Source organism: Bremia lactucae, linkage group LG1 (genome assembly GCF_004359215.1).
Source record: "Bremia lactucae strain SF5 linkage group LG1, whole genome shotgun sequence".
Classification (NCBI taxonomy): Eukaryota; Oomycota; class Peronosporomycetes; order Peronosporales; family Peronosporaceae; genus Bremia; species Bremia lactucae.
This window is the reverse complement of record NC_090610.1, coordinates 345772-359299: the sequence shown is the minus strand read 5'-3', so window position 1 is coordinate 359299 and position 13528 is coordinate 345772. Positions and strand designations below refer to the sequence as shown.

Genomic DNA, 13528 nt, shown 5'->3' with positions numbered 1-13528 from the left:
ACATGGCCCGCTTTTACTCGATCGGTAAAGAATTTATCGATCGCAAGTACTTGTTCACGAGGCAGTGGCCACTGCTTCATGACACAGTACTTCGAGCCCGGTTTGAGCTCGATCTCATGTCGAGTGCCTTTATCCTTAGGCAACTCGCATGGAACTGTTTCAGGAAATACATCCCTGAGTTCTTTTAAATCCTCGTATAGAGGATTTCCCTTGAGTGAATCCCAAGATTGAGTAGTATATCTTTCAATCCGAGTCTTCAGATCGAGGACACTTTCGTCCATCATGAGCTGCTGAGAACCCATTCGTTCTCTGCAAAAATGACCGCTGACCGAATGTCAGTTACGTAATCGTCCTCTGTGAAAAGTACGCAGATCTGCTTGATTTTACCACCATGCAGATCTCTCAAGAACCGCTTAGGCTCTGGGGTTGGTAATTGAGTTTTCTCCGAAGTTAACTTCGGAGGCGCATACAGATCAAGAGTATAAGCGCCTACTCTTAATCCGTCATTACAAGACATTCAATGTCTCGGTTTCTTCCTGGGATATATCCACAGGCTGCCGAGTAATCAATCCCTCGGGATGGAGAAGTCTAGTCACTTCAGCCGTAACAATTTGAGGAGATTTATCCTCAAGTACGTGGGGACCTCTTCCCTCAACGTCTTCCGAGTGTGATTGCGCTATCATAGTCGGGTCCTCTAAGGTCGACTCTCTACTCGACCTAGGATCATCGTGTTATCCCTTTGGGGCAACCGGTATACTCCTTGAATGTCGCCCGCTAGACGTACATTCATGTCTCAATCCACTATTCGCAACAACGTCGGACCGCGTCCGTTGCCCTTTTTGACATTCGGTCCATAATTACGTTCAGTACCTCTCGGTACTGGGCGTGCGGCACTGCACTCATGACCGTAGTGTCCTAATTTTTGACAGCGATGGCATTTCTGCAATCGCTTATTGCTCGAAAAGCGAGGTCTCTCGCTTTTGACATAAGAGAGGTCCATCGGTTCTGGACCTCCCAGTTCGTGTCGTCTAGGTGGTGGATATGATGACAAACTTGCTTGAGCCTGTCTCAAGCTAAAGTCCTCCTGTTCCGCTACGGATATTGCTTCTTCAAGCGTATCCAGTTCCAAGCGGAACAGGTGGGTCTTTACGGGACCATCCGTAAGATCTTACATGAACACCGTAATCAACGTGTGTTCATGTACTGGGTTATTGGTAATACAACTCGCTAAGAGTCGTATGTGCTGGGCATATGCGTGCACATCACGCTTGCCTTGCTTAAGTTTCAGAAGCTCTGAACGAGCTCTGAACTCAGCCCTTGGTGGCTCAAACGTCTGTTTGAGTCGGGTTTTAAAAACCTCTAGCGACCCAAAAACATATGGGTAGCGCAACTGAAGGCCCAATGCCCAAGTTTTGGCACGACCTGCCAAATTTGATTAAGCAAATGCGACTTGCATTTGCTCGGCGACGATGTGACGAGCCCTTATGACATCGCCCAACTCGACAAACCACCTCAAAAGGGAGTCCTCTTCGACCCCCCTATACTAGAGATGTCAACCTTTAACGTTTCCGGACGACGCGTGTGCGTCATCCCAGGTACAGGGGTCTGTACCTGTTGTAACCTCAACAGTTCTGCCTGTTGAGAGCCTTGCTGATTCAGCAAGGCTACCTTCTCCTTCATCTCGTCAAATTCATGTTGTATGAACTTGGTGATGGCTGAATGGAGGGCATCTCTGTCCAAACCGGACAGCATGGCCAAGATGGCATCGTTTCCTTCGGTCGAACTCATTCGTGCAACCGCACTCCTCTCTATGTCACTTAGAAAGGAGTAGCTTTCACGCGAAACGTGATGCGTATTCCCACTATCATCTAACATGTCCATGTTAGGTGAAGGGACGGACTACAAAGTGCTACCAGGTGTAACGGAGCACTACGACTTGTACTGCTTCAGTACAAGTCCACTTCGCACTGCTTCAGTTGCGAGTGGTGCCTTACGTTACTTCACGTACACTAGTGCGCAAGCCTTAGAAAGCCAATTGACGCTTTAAGATCAAAAGGATAGAAGCGCTCTATTTATTTATTAAGTCTAAAGCCTTACCACAACAACGTTTAAAGTAGATTTCGGCCACCAGATTTATATCTGGTGGCTGCCACATATGTTACCCATTATAAATGGAATTATAATGATATTACCTATTCGAATAGAACAAAAGGGTGTTTTACCCATAAAGTATATGTACCACAACAACGGCTCTCCAACCGAAGTGTGCCCCGTTACACCCTCCACCATCAGACTGTTGGCACCGAGTCAACATTCGCTTCATTTTTACTTGAGGTTGGAATATAAACAGCTAACCGTTCGATTGTATTTTGCATTCCTTTGTCTGATGACAACTAAGCGTGAGTCTGCGACTCCTAGCTATTTTCTCAACGATGAGTTGCTGGTGGACTATGAGAGTCACGCTCCATCGGAGGATGAGGTAAAGGAGCGTCGCTCCGACACGCCTCCACGTTTGGACGAATCTCGTCGAGCGCCAAATCCGACTTGGAAAGGGGTGCCGCGAATGCTTCAACCGCATAACGCTGGACATCGGGTCTTGAGGCCGACATAATTACGAGCTCGCTCGATATAGAGCAAAAACAGCCAATCTTCAACGAGGAGCGAGCTCGTGAGCAGGCTGCGGCTAGAGCTAAAGCCAAGGCTCACAGCGAATATCGACTCACTCCACTTAGTGTGGAAGAGCGCCTTTGAGAGGTTGTGGGTCGCACCTTGGGCATCTGGATATCTGGATCCACGGCGCGGACGCCTGAAAAGATCGCAGCTCTCTTCATGAGCGATACCTTACGCCTAAGATAATGATGCGACGTCAATATTTGAACGCGTCTGCTTATAAGGCACGTGGTGCCTCGGTGACCTCAATGAGGGAAATTCTGATCGTTAAGCGAAAACAAAGCTTCGTTTGAGAAATGGGTCCATAAGGCCAATCGCCTCCGCAACATCTGGTCTACAAGAGACTCTGCGGTGTGGCTAACGATCGTTTGGAATGGTAACTTCGCTTTGATTTTGCAAAGCTGAAGGTCAGAGGCCAGTTAATTGCGGCTGATATGCCTTAAACGAGGATATATCTATTCAGCACTCCAGTACTTCAGTTGCCCGCGCAACCATGGACTCAAGCCGCTCTGAGGCTTGAGATCCATCTATTTCCACATTTATTGGTGGAAAGCGTCGTTTGACGCAAGTTGGCCCTGAGCACAGTGCTCATTACCGTCAACGCGTACGGGCAATCTTGCCAACGCGGTACCTCAAACTCCCACGAGCTTTCCGGAGAGGGGTACCCAAGCCACTTCACCAGATACTAGTATTGACCCTTGCGACGACTTCGCTTTTAAAAGTTTCTTCACGTGAAGCTGAAAGTTCCCTCGCACATCGAGCAAAATAGGAGGCGGCTGAAATCTCGGTGAAGCATTTGATACAAGGTACGAGGTGCAACTTCTTTGCGAGAGCTTTGCTCGGATTGAGGGCTACCTTGACGCGGTCCAAAACCCGTTTTCGACGTTGTAATGTCAACAACCTCGTTTAGAGTGTCAGCTGGGCATCCTGGCGAGGATGCAGCAATCTGCGGCACGGCCGCCTATCTCGGCGGGAGTACCATTGAGTCCACGTGAGAAGGTTCCCGATATGGCTAAAGCAAGCCGACGTAGAACACTGGGTGTGCACGCAGCTTGCGAGGAAGGTATGGCGTGTAAGCTAGGACATTCTTGGCCACGACCGCATAAGGTCCAATAAAGTGCGGGCGCAATTTGGTCTTAAAGACTGCGGACGCTACATTCGTAGGTAGGCTCTTAGCGTTTAGTAAGACTCGGTCACCGACCGCATAAGATTCAATACAGCTTCTGCCTTTAGCATCCACTTGTTGTTTCTGTTTGTCTTGGCTATCAGCCATTGTGTCACGCACGTGTCCAAAGACATGCAAGAAACTCGCCTACTTGTTTTCTAATGGTAACGGGGCTGATATTAGCAAGCCTATCGCTAATTCTGCCCCACAAAACCTCACCACGTAGTGGTTTCGTTGATTGAACGCGTGGGTGCGTGGTACCGTTTACGGAGAATAAAGTATAGCCTGTAGAGACATATACAGCGTCAATTAAACAAATTTTCCTACCCGGAGCATTGTGCTCAAGTTCTTTTGTGTATCAGCATACACTGCACAAAACGTCTTCAATGACGCGATTGACATGTTCAATTTGACATCAGTCTCCGGATGGTCCGAATCTGGGGCCAAGCACTCGGAAAATCGATTTCGAGAATTAACTCGTGAAACGAGGGTCTCCATCCAAGATAATTGTCACAGGCAAACCGTTTTGGCGAATCACGCGATCGATGAACAGCCTTGCTGTACCTCTACCATCAATGGTATCCGGCCCAGCCGCTAAGTGAGCCAATTTGCTCTTTCGGTCAACAAAGACCACTATGACGGTGTAATCGACCGGATCTTTCGGTAGGCCGAAAACAAAATTTATACTAATGAACTCTCAACACCCTGCGGGTACGGGCGGACTTGCCAGTGGTGCAGCAGCATGAGCCGAGGGATTAACCCGTTATCAAGTTTCACATGTGCAAACGTATGGGCTGACCCAATTGTAAAGCTTGGAGCACCAATAAATCTGGCTTATGGACCCGTAGGTCTATTCTTTACTGAGATGACCACCAAGGACAGTATCGTGCGCCTCATAAGAAATTCCATACTTCAAATCCTTATCATGACGAACAACGACGCGCGGATTATCCGCAGTGTTCTTGCAAAACGAAACAGGTCGTTATCGATAAAAATTCGATGTAACCTTGCAAGCAAACGTGCCGACAGTCAAAGCCCGATTCAGTGCTCTTTAGAGCTCGTAGCAGAGCTACACACTGTTCCTCCTGGGCGTAAGCCGAACGTAACAATTCAGTAATAGGCCACATTATAGTCGTTAAATGAGAGAGCTCATTATCCGGCCTGTGTGATAACGCATCGGCCAAAGCATTCTGCTTGCCAGACTTATACTTCACCTCAAAGTTGTATTCGGTGAAAAAGGATAGCCATCGGGTCATTCTTTCACAGAGATGGGGCGACTTAGTCGCACTGCGTAATGACGCGTGATCTGTATATATCACAACGGCTTAAAGCCTAGCAGAGGAACTCTGAATTTGACGAGAGCAAATACTTCACAGCAAGAAACTCTTTGTCATGAACCGGGTAGCTCTTTTCCGCAGCTTTAAACTGTCTAGACTTGAACGCATGTACACGTTCACGCCCATCATCCTCTGTTTGTAACGGAGCACTGCCAATTTCAAAACCAGATGCTTCACATACGACACTGAAATGCCAATTAGGATTTGGCAGTGCCAGAATCGGGGCATGGATAAGATTATCCTTAACTGCTTAAATCATCATGTTCTGTGCTAGTCCAGCACCATTCTGTATCCTTTTAAAGGAGATTAGATGATGGCCTAGCCATATCAGCGTAATTTTCGCTATATTTGGGACAATAATTGGCGGGACCTAACCACTTCCGCAAATCCTTTTGGTTCTTATGAACCGGCCAATCTACTATGCCTTTTCCTTAGCGGGATCCGCTCTAAGGCCTCGCTTCCCAATGAAGAACGAAATTTCTTCTGCGCCAAAAAAGCATTTAGATGCATTGACCATACATTTTAGCTGTGCGCCATACACTGGAGCACAGCTTGCAAATGGTCTAAATGGATTTTTCATATCCGACCGACCCTGCTCCGCACGACTATGGACAAAAATGTCATCAAAATAAGTCTGTGCATAACATCGATGAGGGCGGAACAGTTGCGTCACTAAAAGATTAAATATTGCCGGGGCGTTGGAAAGCCCTTGTGGCATAGCCAACCACTCCCATAGCATACCGCTTCGGGTGCTGACCGCTGTAATATATATCGCTAGATTGCATGAGCAGTTGGTTATAACCATCGACTAAGTCAAGTGCACTGTACATTGTACATCCCATCATACTGTTCTGATAACATCCATTCTAGGAATGGGGGTTTGTGCTGGTATAGGGCAGCATTAAGGTTATTATAAGCATGCACAATGCGCCATTTACCATTTGGCTTTTCGACCCAAATGTCGGTGTCGAATAAGGAGATTTGCTCTCTCGTACAATTTCCGCTTTGTGCTTAGCACGGCAATGACGTCACACTGTTCCCTTGATAAGGCCACTGTCGTGTGACACAGTATTTGGTTCCCAGAACCAAGTCAATTTCATGACGGACACCTCTATCTTGAGGTAAACCAGATGGTGGATTATTTCATACCACATCTTGGAATTGATTAATCAAGGAATAAAATGGATCCGTAGGATCTTATAGGATCCATGACCCGCTCCGCGCACTTAGTGCAGCTTTTGTGTCATCCACGACAGCTTCGTCCACAAGTGACGATGAGTTTAACTCAATCGTAGGCCGAATGACCGCCATCTCAGATAAGTCGCCAGCCTTTAAGTCTCGGCCGAACTCATTCATCGACACTTCGTCTAGCTCTTAGAGAGCATGCAACGAAGGAATTGCCTCAAGGCTAACTTTTCCTTCGATGTTCCCTTTCAACCATTAACAAGCGTATGCAACTGCTTGCTAGTATCAATTTGTGGTGCACTGACTCTATGCGTCTTCACTATCCCGGTGTCGAGACAATACGCCTCTTAAAGGCCGGAACATCTATATTACTAAGCTTCGCAACCTTTATCTGCTCTTTATCAGAGCAGGTGTCAAATTCGATAACCGACGAGGAGTTATATAACTCACATTCCTTGACCTGTGACCTTTTAGGTGTCACTCCACGTGCATTAGAAGGTTCTGACCCGGATCGCCTTGGCAAATTGCCAATAGTGTCACGATTGACATGCCACCTCGCCCGACCATACTCGGTGGACTAAGACGTGTGTCTCAGGGATAATAAACTCTTGACGACTCGGCCCGAGGCCCGCAATGCTTTCAGCATTTAGTGATTCGTTATCGCAACAAGTGTCACTCGACGAAGTACGTGCCGTTCCATCCCCTATTTGAGCAGGGCTCAGAATTAGTGTTTTCAACATTGGAGTTCATTAATTCAGACATCCCAATGCCTAGCACACTGACAGATTCGGTCACTAATTCGCGCCAATAGCGTTTTCGTTGCCTAGCAAAGGTCAGTTTATGACTCTCCAAAGCTTTACTAGGAACATTGTGCGTTGCGCCTATCCAAGGTTTGTGGAGTTCAAGCCAATCCATACCAAGGATAAGATCATATCTCGAATCCAAATCAAGGACGAGACGCTGGTTCCTTTCAAGAGAAATACGTCGAGCATAATTGCAAGACGCCCCTGAGTGAATTAAAATTGACCGTGGCTTACCAAAGCCTTTTATACTCTCCTGAGTGACTAACAAGCCAGACTTGTACTCCCGCCCCATGCCATTATGCACAGAGCTAATTGGGGGAAGGTTTGTTTGCTCTCACCTCCCAGAGGTTCAACAGATACTAGGTCTCCCCCAGTAGGATGCCCCGCTGTTACTGGGTGTCGACGTTTTCCCGCGCCGTACCAGATTTCTGGTATTTGTTGGGATTCCTGCTCCTTCGAGCTTTGTGTGGTTTACGCAATGGACATGGCGGACGTAAATGTTTTGTGCTTCCGCACATATAACATCTACGGATGTTTCTGTGCTGTTCCACTGCTTGCAGCTGTTCTTCTTCCTCCGCGATACCTAGATCCTTGGGTTCTGGTCTATTAGACGAACTAAAAGTGCTCGAAAAACTTGACATAATGCCCATGTAGGCCAACACGCGAAGTCTTCAAGTCACACCCAGCGTTTGGCGCAATGGTTGCCGTAGCTTTAAAAGTAGCGGAGTGAGATCGGTAAACTTCCGCTTGGGCAACGCCCGCGTTAAGACATTCCATCAAGATGGCTATAATGTAGCCGATTCCTGTAGTGGGTCTTCATGTTTTGCAGCAATTAAAATTCTAAACTCTTAAACATAGTCCCCTAAGGTACATTTACCCTGGCGAGCCGCCAAAAACCTGATTAGGCGGTGCAAACATGCAAGTCAGTTGCTGTTTCAGCGATTACCATTTAGGAAATGGCACGTCCATGGACGAGCCACATGAGAGCCCAATTACTGGCTCTGCCCCTGAGCTTAGAGATGGCAGGACCATTTTTCGTTTTTCGGTTTGGAGCATGGCCGAGGTTATGGCCATGTCCATTCGCCTGAGCCAAAGAAGGAGAATCTCTCCTTCTTTGCCATCATATGGACGGACATTATTAATAAGATGGCGAGCCTTTGGCTCGGAGTCAGGTACAGGGATGTACCTAGTTGGCATAGATGTCGCCAAGTGGTCTAGGACCTACCCTATGAGGGATGCCTCACATTGCATAAAAGCTTCCAGTCTGGCTTCCAGAACCTCTGGGCCCTGGGATATAATATGATCGATATGACCCGGCCCAATAAAGGCTCTAAGCTTGTCAAAAGCAGCACGTCGCGTCCCTGAATCTCAGGGAAGTGCTCCATACTCAAAGAGGATAAGTCTAAAAAAACTCAGGTGGATTGACTAGGATTGCTACCAGGTGTAGCGGAGCTACCTCGCTCCTTAAGACAGAGGAAAACTTATCGACTCATTGAGTCTCTTAGTTCTATAGAAGTAGCAGGTTTAAAAGCTCAGTGAGTTGTATATGCTCGTAGAGCTTAGTATAAATTCGAGTTAAAGGGATTCAAAGGTTTGTGGAGCCAAGTGGCAACAAGTGCCCGAGAGCATATACCTTAGATAGGGTTCCATCTCTTACAGATCAATGCGCAAGCCTCAGGAAGGCACTAGGCCCTTTAAGATCGAAAGGGGAACTGGACTTTATCTAATTATTGTTTTTATTTTAATCTAAAACCTCACCCTAACTGATTTTAGAAATAGTTCGGCCGCCAGATTTATATCGACCACATTTGTTACCCATAATAAATGGGATTTAAGTAATTAACTATTTTAGAATGGGATAAAAGGGACTTTACCCATAAAATAAATGTGCCACAACAACGGTTTTCCAACCGAAGTGTAATTAATATTTCGTTTCAAAGTGATCTGACTTGTGTATACATACATTCGTTTCTCGGAAGGTATTTTTGAACTTATTGATAATTTTAATGGAATATATAAGCGCTGAAGTCACTAAGAAGGATCGAGAGGGATAGGCTTAGAGGTAGCACAGAGTAGCGAATTGTTTGCGGAATTGGCGTGAAGCTGGCGGAGCAACTGCAGCTCTTGCCTTAGAACAGTCAAAATGTTGTGAAATGAAAGGGTAGCATCTCTTGCTATGACATAATAGTGCCGAAGCATGGTTAGTCTAAATGGAAATATAGCTGCCCATTTCACAATTCTGTCCACATTAATCTCACCATCTAAACGATGCAGCAAATCCGTAGCGATCAAGAACGTCATTTAGTACTTTAAAACCATGTCATAACTAATATTTATTCGTTGCGAAAGGTTTGAGCGCGTGCCCTACACAATGTACACGCATGTCTCCGTGGGCTTTCTGATACTTGAGACTTCCATCTATTTATTATGCGTCCTTGTCATATTTGGTGTCAGGCAGCTGGAGGAATAAAATCTTACGCAATTTAATTAGATTGATTTGCGATCTTTATAAAATGAGCTGATAATATTTTTTGATAAAACACAAATGATCTGTGTAGTCGAGAAGGAAGAGATGCTTTCAGATCAAGCATGTAGTCAAAAGCCATCGGCTAAACGATTGCACCGTAAAGTGTTAGGTAATATACATTTTTTGCTTCCATAACAGGCTCATCTGGTCTTTCAGCTGGCAAGATTCGAGTTCGGCTGCCGAGTAATGCGACCATTATTTAAAAAGAGGGTAGGGGATGCAACTTTTCTGTCCGGTATCGGTGCAAAAACTCCAGTTCAGGAGCGTCGCAATTCCGTAGTTTAGCTGCCGTATATTGAAGACAGGAGATATCTCGTGGACAGCGTAATATTATTGTTCGCTGTAAGGAGCTTGCTTTCTGGTACAATCTGAAATGCTGTTGATACGTAGACAAAGCAGTGCCGTTCAGCGAGCATCTCAGATTTCTTTCTTAAAATATGCTCTAAATGAACATTCGCAAGCCCACTGTATTCGGCGGTAGCTGGTAAACTTCTGTTTTTAAAAAAGACTAACGCATGTTTTACACGGAGACGGCTCTCCTGCGTAATGTCGGCTTTTCTTTGTTCGAAATCGACGTGCTTTTTATCGGTTGAATGTCGGTCGTATATTTATCGTTAACACAAATATACCAACTCGGCTTGGCTAAGCTGCTCAGTTTTTTTAATTCTGATTCTATTTCTTGCCCTGGGGCTTATTTGTGCTCTACGATACCCGTATCGGAAAGTCTGTTCCATTTCAATTTTCTGGTTGGTGCACGTGCTTTTTATCAGATAATGAAACACTCTGCTCTAAGTTGCCGTATCGCATGTTTACATATCGGTATATAGCTCATCAAAATTTGGTTCGGTCCTACAGTTCAGAAATGGGGTACAGAAAGTGTTTCAAGTGATGGATGCGAAGCACCGTGTCGTAACTAGAAGCACTTGCGCTTTGGCTTAACAGGACTCAAATTATAGCAGTGACCGACCGTCACTGCGCTGTCCGAGGAGCAGGTGAGCAGCAACAAAAAGCATGAGCTTTTCCTTCACCAGCCTCGTTACTCAACGCGCACAGCGCGCCACCACGTATATCGGCAGATACGTGAGTGCTTGTCGTTTAAGTGAGTCATCCCAGCGAACCACAATGCTGGCAACGTCATCGCTTTCAGTCGGGGCTGAAACACTTGAAGATTGGATGTACTGGCAACGCGACGCCAGCAACGCGCACTGCTGGACCAAGGTGTACGGTGTACTAGACAACGAGTTCCTGTGGCTATTTAAGGGCAACCACTCAAGCCGAACTATGTTTCTACAAATTGCCGTCTCTAGCGTTGAGGTATCAGGGCAACGTCAGCTACGTCTAGTGGACCCTAACAATGAAATATTAGATATCTGGCTGCTAAATGATAACAGCTTTGTCACGTGGCGCCAGCGGCTGGGAGAGGCTGCTGAGCTCACGACGCAATTTTTTCGCATGACAAAACTTGAAGCACACCGGCTTCCCCGGAACAGTGCGTATCGCGGCAGTCTTGTCTCATACCGCCGCGTGAGCAGACGGATGCGCTTAAAGGCAACGATCGAGTGGGTGGCAATGCACTGGAGGCAGAAATATGTCCAGGCCGTTCGGTAATCGTCAGGCTGAGCGACCAAATCAATCTACTACGGCTTTGAAATTGGAGATTGAAGGGCTTCGCGTCGACACACCGCCACAGCTGGTGAGATCATTGGACCAAGGCGATTTATTTGCTTGCGCTTTTTAGACTTTTTCGCGAGGTCAGACGTCCGCATCAATGTGGTGTTTCATTATAATTATTAATCAGGTGTAACTCCTAACCTTATAAACTTATTTAACAAAGTTCTACTCGTACTGCCTTTTGCAGTTTCAATGTCGACAGGAAATTTTTCCTGTCTTACTCCATCGAGGTAATGGCCAGTAACCGTGAGATGGCGGGATTATGCCACTCCCAGCCCAAAAAATCTCTTGGGTTGTCACCCGTGAACAAGGCAAAAAGCACAATTGGCATAGCAGTTTCTAACAGTTTGCCACAGATTGTGACTCGCATAATGGTTCTTTTCTTTTGTGCGTACGATCGATTTGCTGCGGCTTGATGCAAAAATGAGACACGTATGCACACCAACTTGATACTCCCGTAAGGAATTAGAGGGTAGTCGGTCGTCGCACCGTCCATCGCGGAATTACTTAACGATTGTTGATCACTCTTCAATTTGAGCCAGTTCAAATAATGCCGCGATTATCTTTAAGGACCACGTCATCGTGTCAGCACAAGCAACAGAAGCGCGCAAGCCTCAGTCTTGCTTTTTGCAAGCTTACAAATTCTTTGCACTCATCAAGTGGTAACCTTAGCATGCTCTCATCCACCACTACGTCCGCGTCCTCTAATTCGCTAATGTCGCTGTCGACGGCTTCCAGCTCTTACGGAGGGTTTGTGGAGGATTATGAGATCGAAGACGAAGCGGTAAAAGTAAAAAAGTGCTCCCAACAGGGCTGGATGTACTGGAAACAGCGCGATGATTGCTGGCTTAAAATGTATGCGCGTCTGTACGACGAGCTGCTATGGCTTTCTAAGGGCTCAGATGACGCGATAGCCGTGATTCAAATTGCAGTTGCGGGCGTTCGCACCACAGAAGATGGTGGCTTTATTGCCCATGGTCCTGCCGGCGAAAGCATGGAGCTTTTTGCCTACGAGCGCAATCGCACGAGTGGCTGGATAGACGCACTTTTCGTCGCGGCGCAGCTCACTGAATCTTACAAGCGCTCCATGGTGGCCAATCCGAGCGAGACGGAGATTTCAAATCGCGAAAGCAAGGTAAATGAACGAGTTTACATAGGCACGCTGGTGATCTACAATAAGGAGCAGGGAAATTCCTCGTGGAAACAGCTTCTTTCGACTAAGCGACTGCGAGGAGCATGTCGCCAGCGACTAGAGAAAATTTTGGACCGCTTGGACACTTCCAAGCGGTAGGCTTGATATTTAGGGTCCACAACACTTTTCTTGAAAGTACAGCAAAACAAGCAAATGCAGTAGCACAGCTTTATTTATCAAATCGTGCATGTTCTTATACAGTACATTTTGCAACAATACTTGATTCATTTATGGCCACAAGGGCGAGTCGTAGAGGTTCAGCTCGTATGAGTTGAATGAATTTGTTTAAATCAATTAAATTAGGGAATGTTACACATTTGGTTATTTTCACCCCATGCAAAAATAAATTACCGTCGCTGCCAACTTGATTTTGATTAGCCAATCAGAAGCCTTATGTATTGCCTTCGCATATATACAGTATTTACATGTGTATACCGGGGTGTATCGTTACTTGAAATTAACACTTAAAGGTTGTTAATTAATATATAATCTAAAAGGTAGATACTATTATACATGGTAATATTCGGAAAGCTTATCCATTGGTAGATATAGGCCGTTATATCTACTTGCTCCGCGGTCCAGTCAGCGCTGGACGCGCGCAATGCAATAAGCAATAGTTTATGATTAAGTTAGTATTAAGTAGATAGACAAGATGAACTTAATTATATTAATTCAGTTTTAAGTTAACCCTATTAACAGCATGTGTTTTAAAGAGTCTTTCTCTGCACGTGCTAGTGTACGTGAAGTGACGTAAGGCACCACTCGCAACTGAAGCAGTGCAAGGTGGACTTGTACTGAAGCAGTACAAGTCGTAGTGCCCCGTTAAACCTGGTAGCACTTGGTAGTCCGTCCAAGGACCACATTTTCCACATTTAACATGGACATGTAAGATGATAGTGGGAATACGCATCACGTTTCCCGTGAAAGCTACTCCTTTTTAAATGATACAGAAAGGAGTGCGGTCGAACGAATGAGTTC

At 46.0% G+C, this 13528-nt stretch overlaps 3 protein-coding genes across 3 annotated transcripts; 2 read left to right on the top strand and 1 right to left on the bottom strand.

Moving 5' to 3' along the window:
* Positions 1 to 10809: 10809 nt before the first annotated feature.
* CCR75_006167 (uncharacterized protein) lies at positions 10810 to 11295 on the top strand (the record flags this gene model as incomplete). Its single annotated transcript, XM_067964238.1, has 1 exon — positions 10810 to 11295. One exon carries the CDS (start codon positions 10810 to 10812, stop codon positions 11293 to 11295), a length of 486 nt encoding a protein of 161 aa, XP_067822946.1.
* Positions 11296 to 11575: 280 nt separating this feature from the next.
* On the bottom strand, positions 11576 to 11854 carry CCR75_006168 (uncharacterized protein; the record flags this gene model as incomplete). The annotated part of the gene is made up of 1 exon (XM_067964239.1): positions 11576 to 11854. One exon carries the CDS (start codon positions 11852 to 11854, stop codon positions 11576 to 11578), a length of 279 nt encoding a protein of 92 aa, XP_067822939.1.
* A 54-nt stretch (positions 11855 to 11908) lies between these two features.
* On the top strand, positions 11909 to 12649 carry CCR75_006169 (uncharacterized protein; the record flags this gene model as incomplete). Its single annotated transcript, XM_067964240.1, has 1 exon — positions 11909 to 12649. One exon carries the CDS (start codon positions 11909 to 11911, stop codon positions 12647 to 12649), a length of 741 nt encoding a protein of 246 aa, XP_067822940.1.
* Between the last annotated feature and the right edge of the window lie 879 nt (positions 12650 to 13528).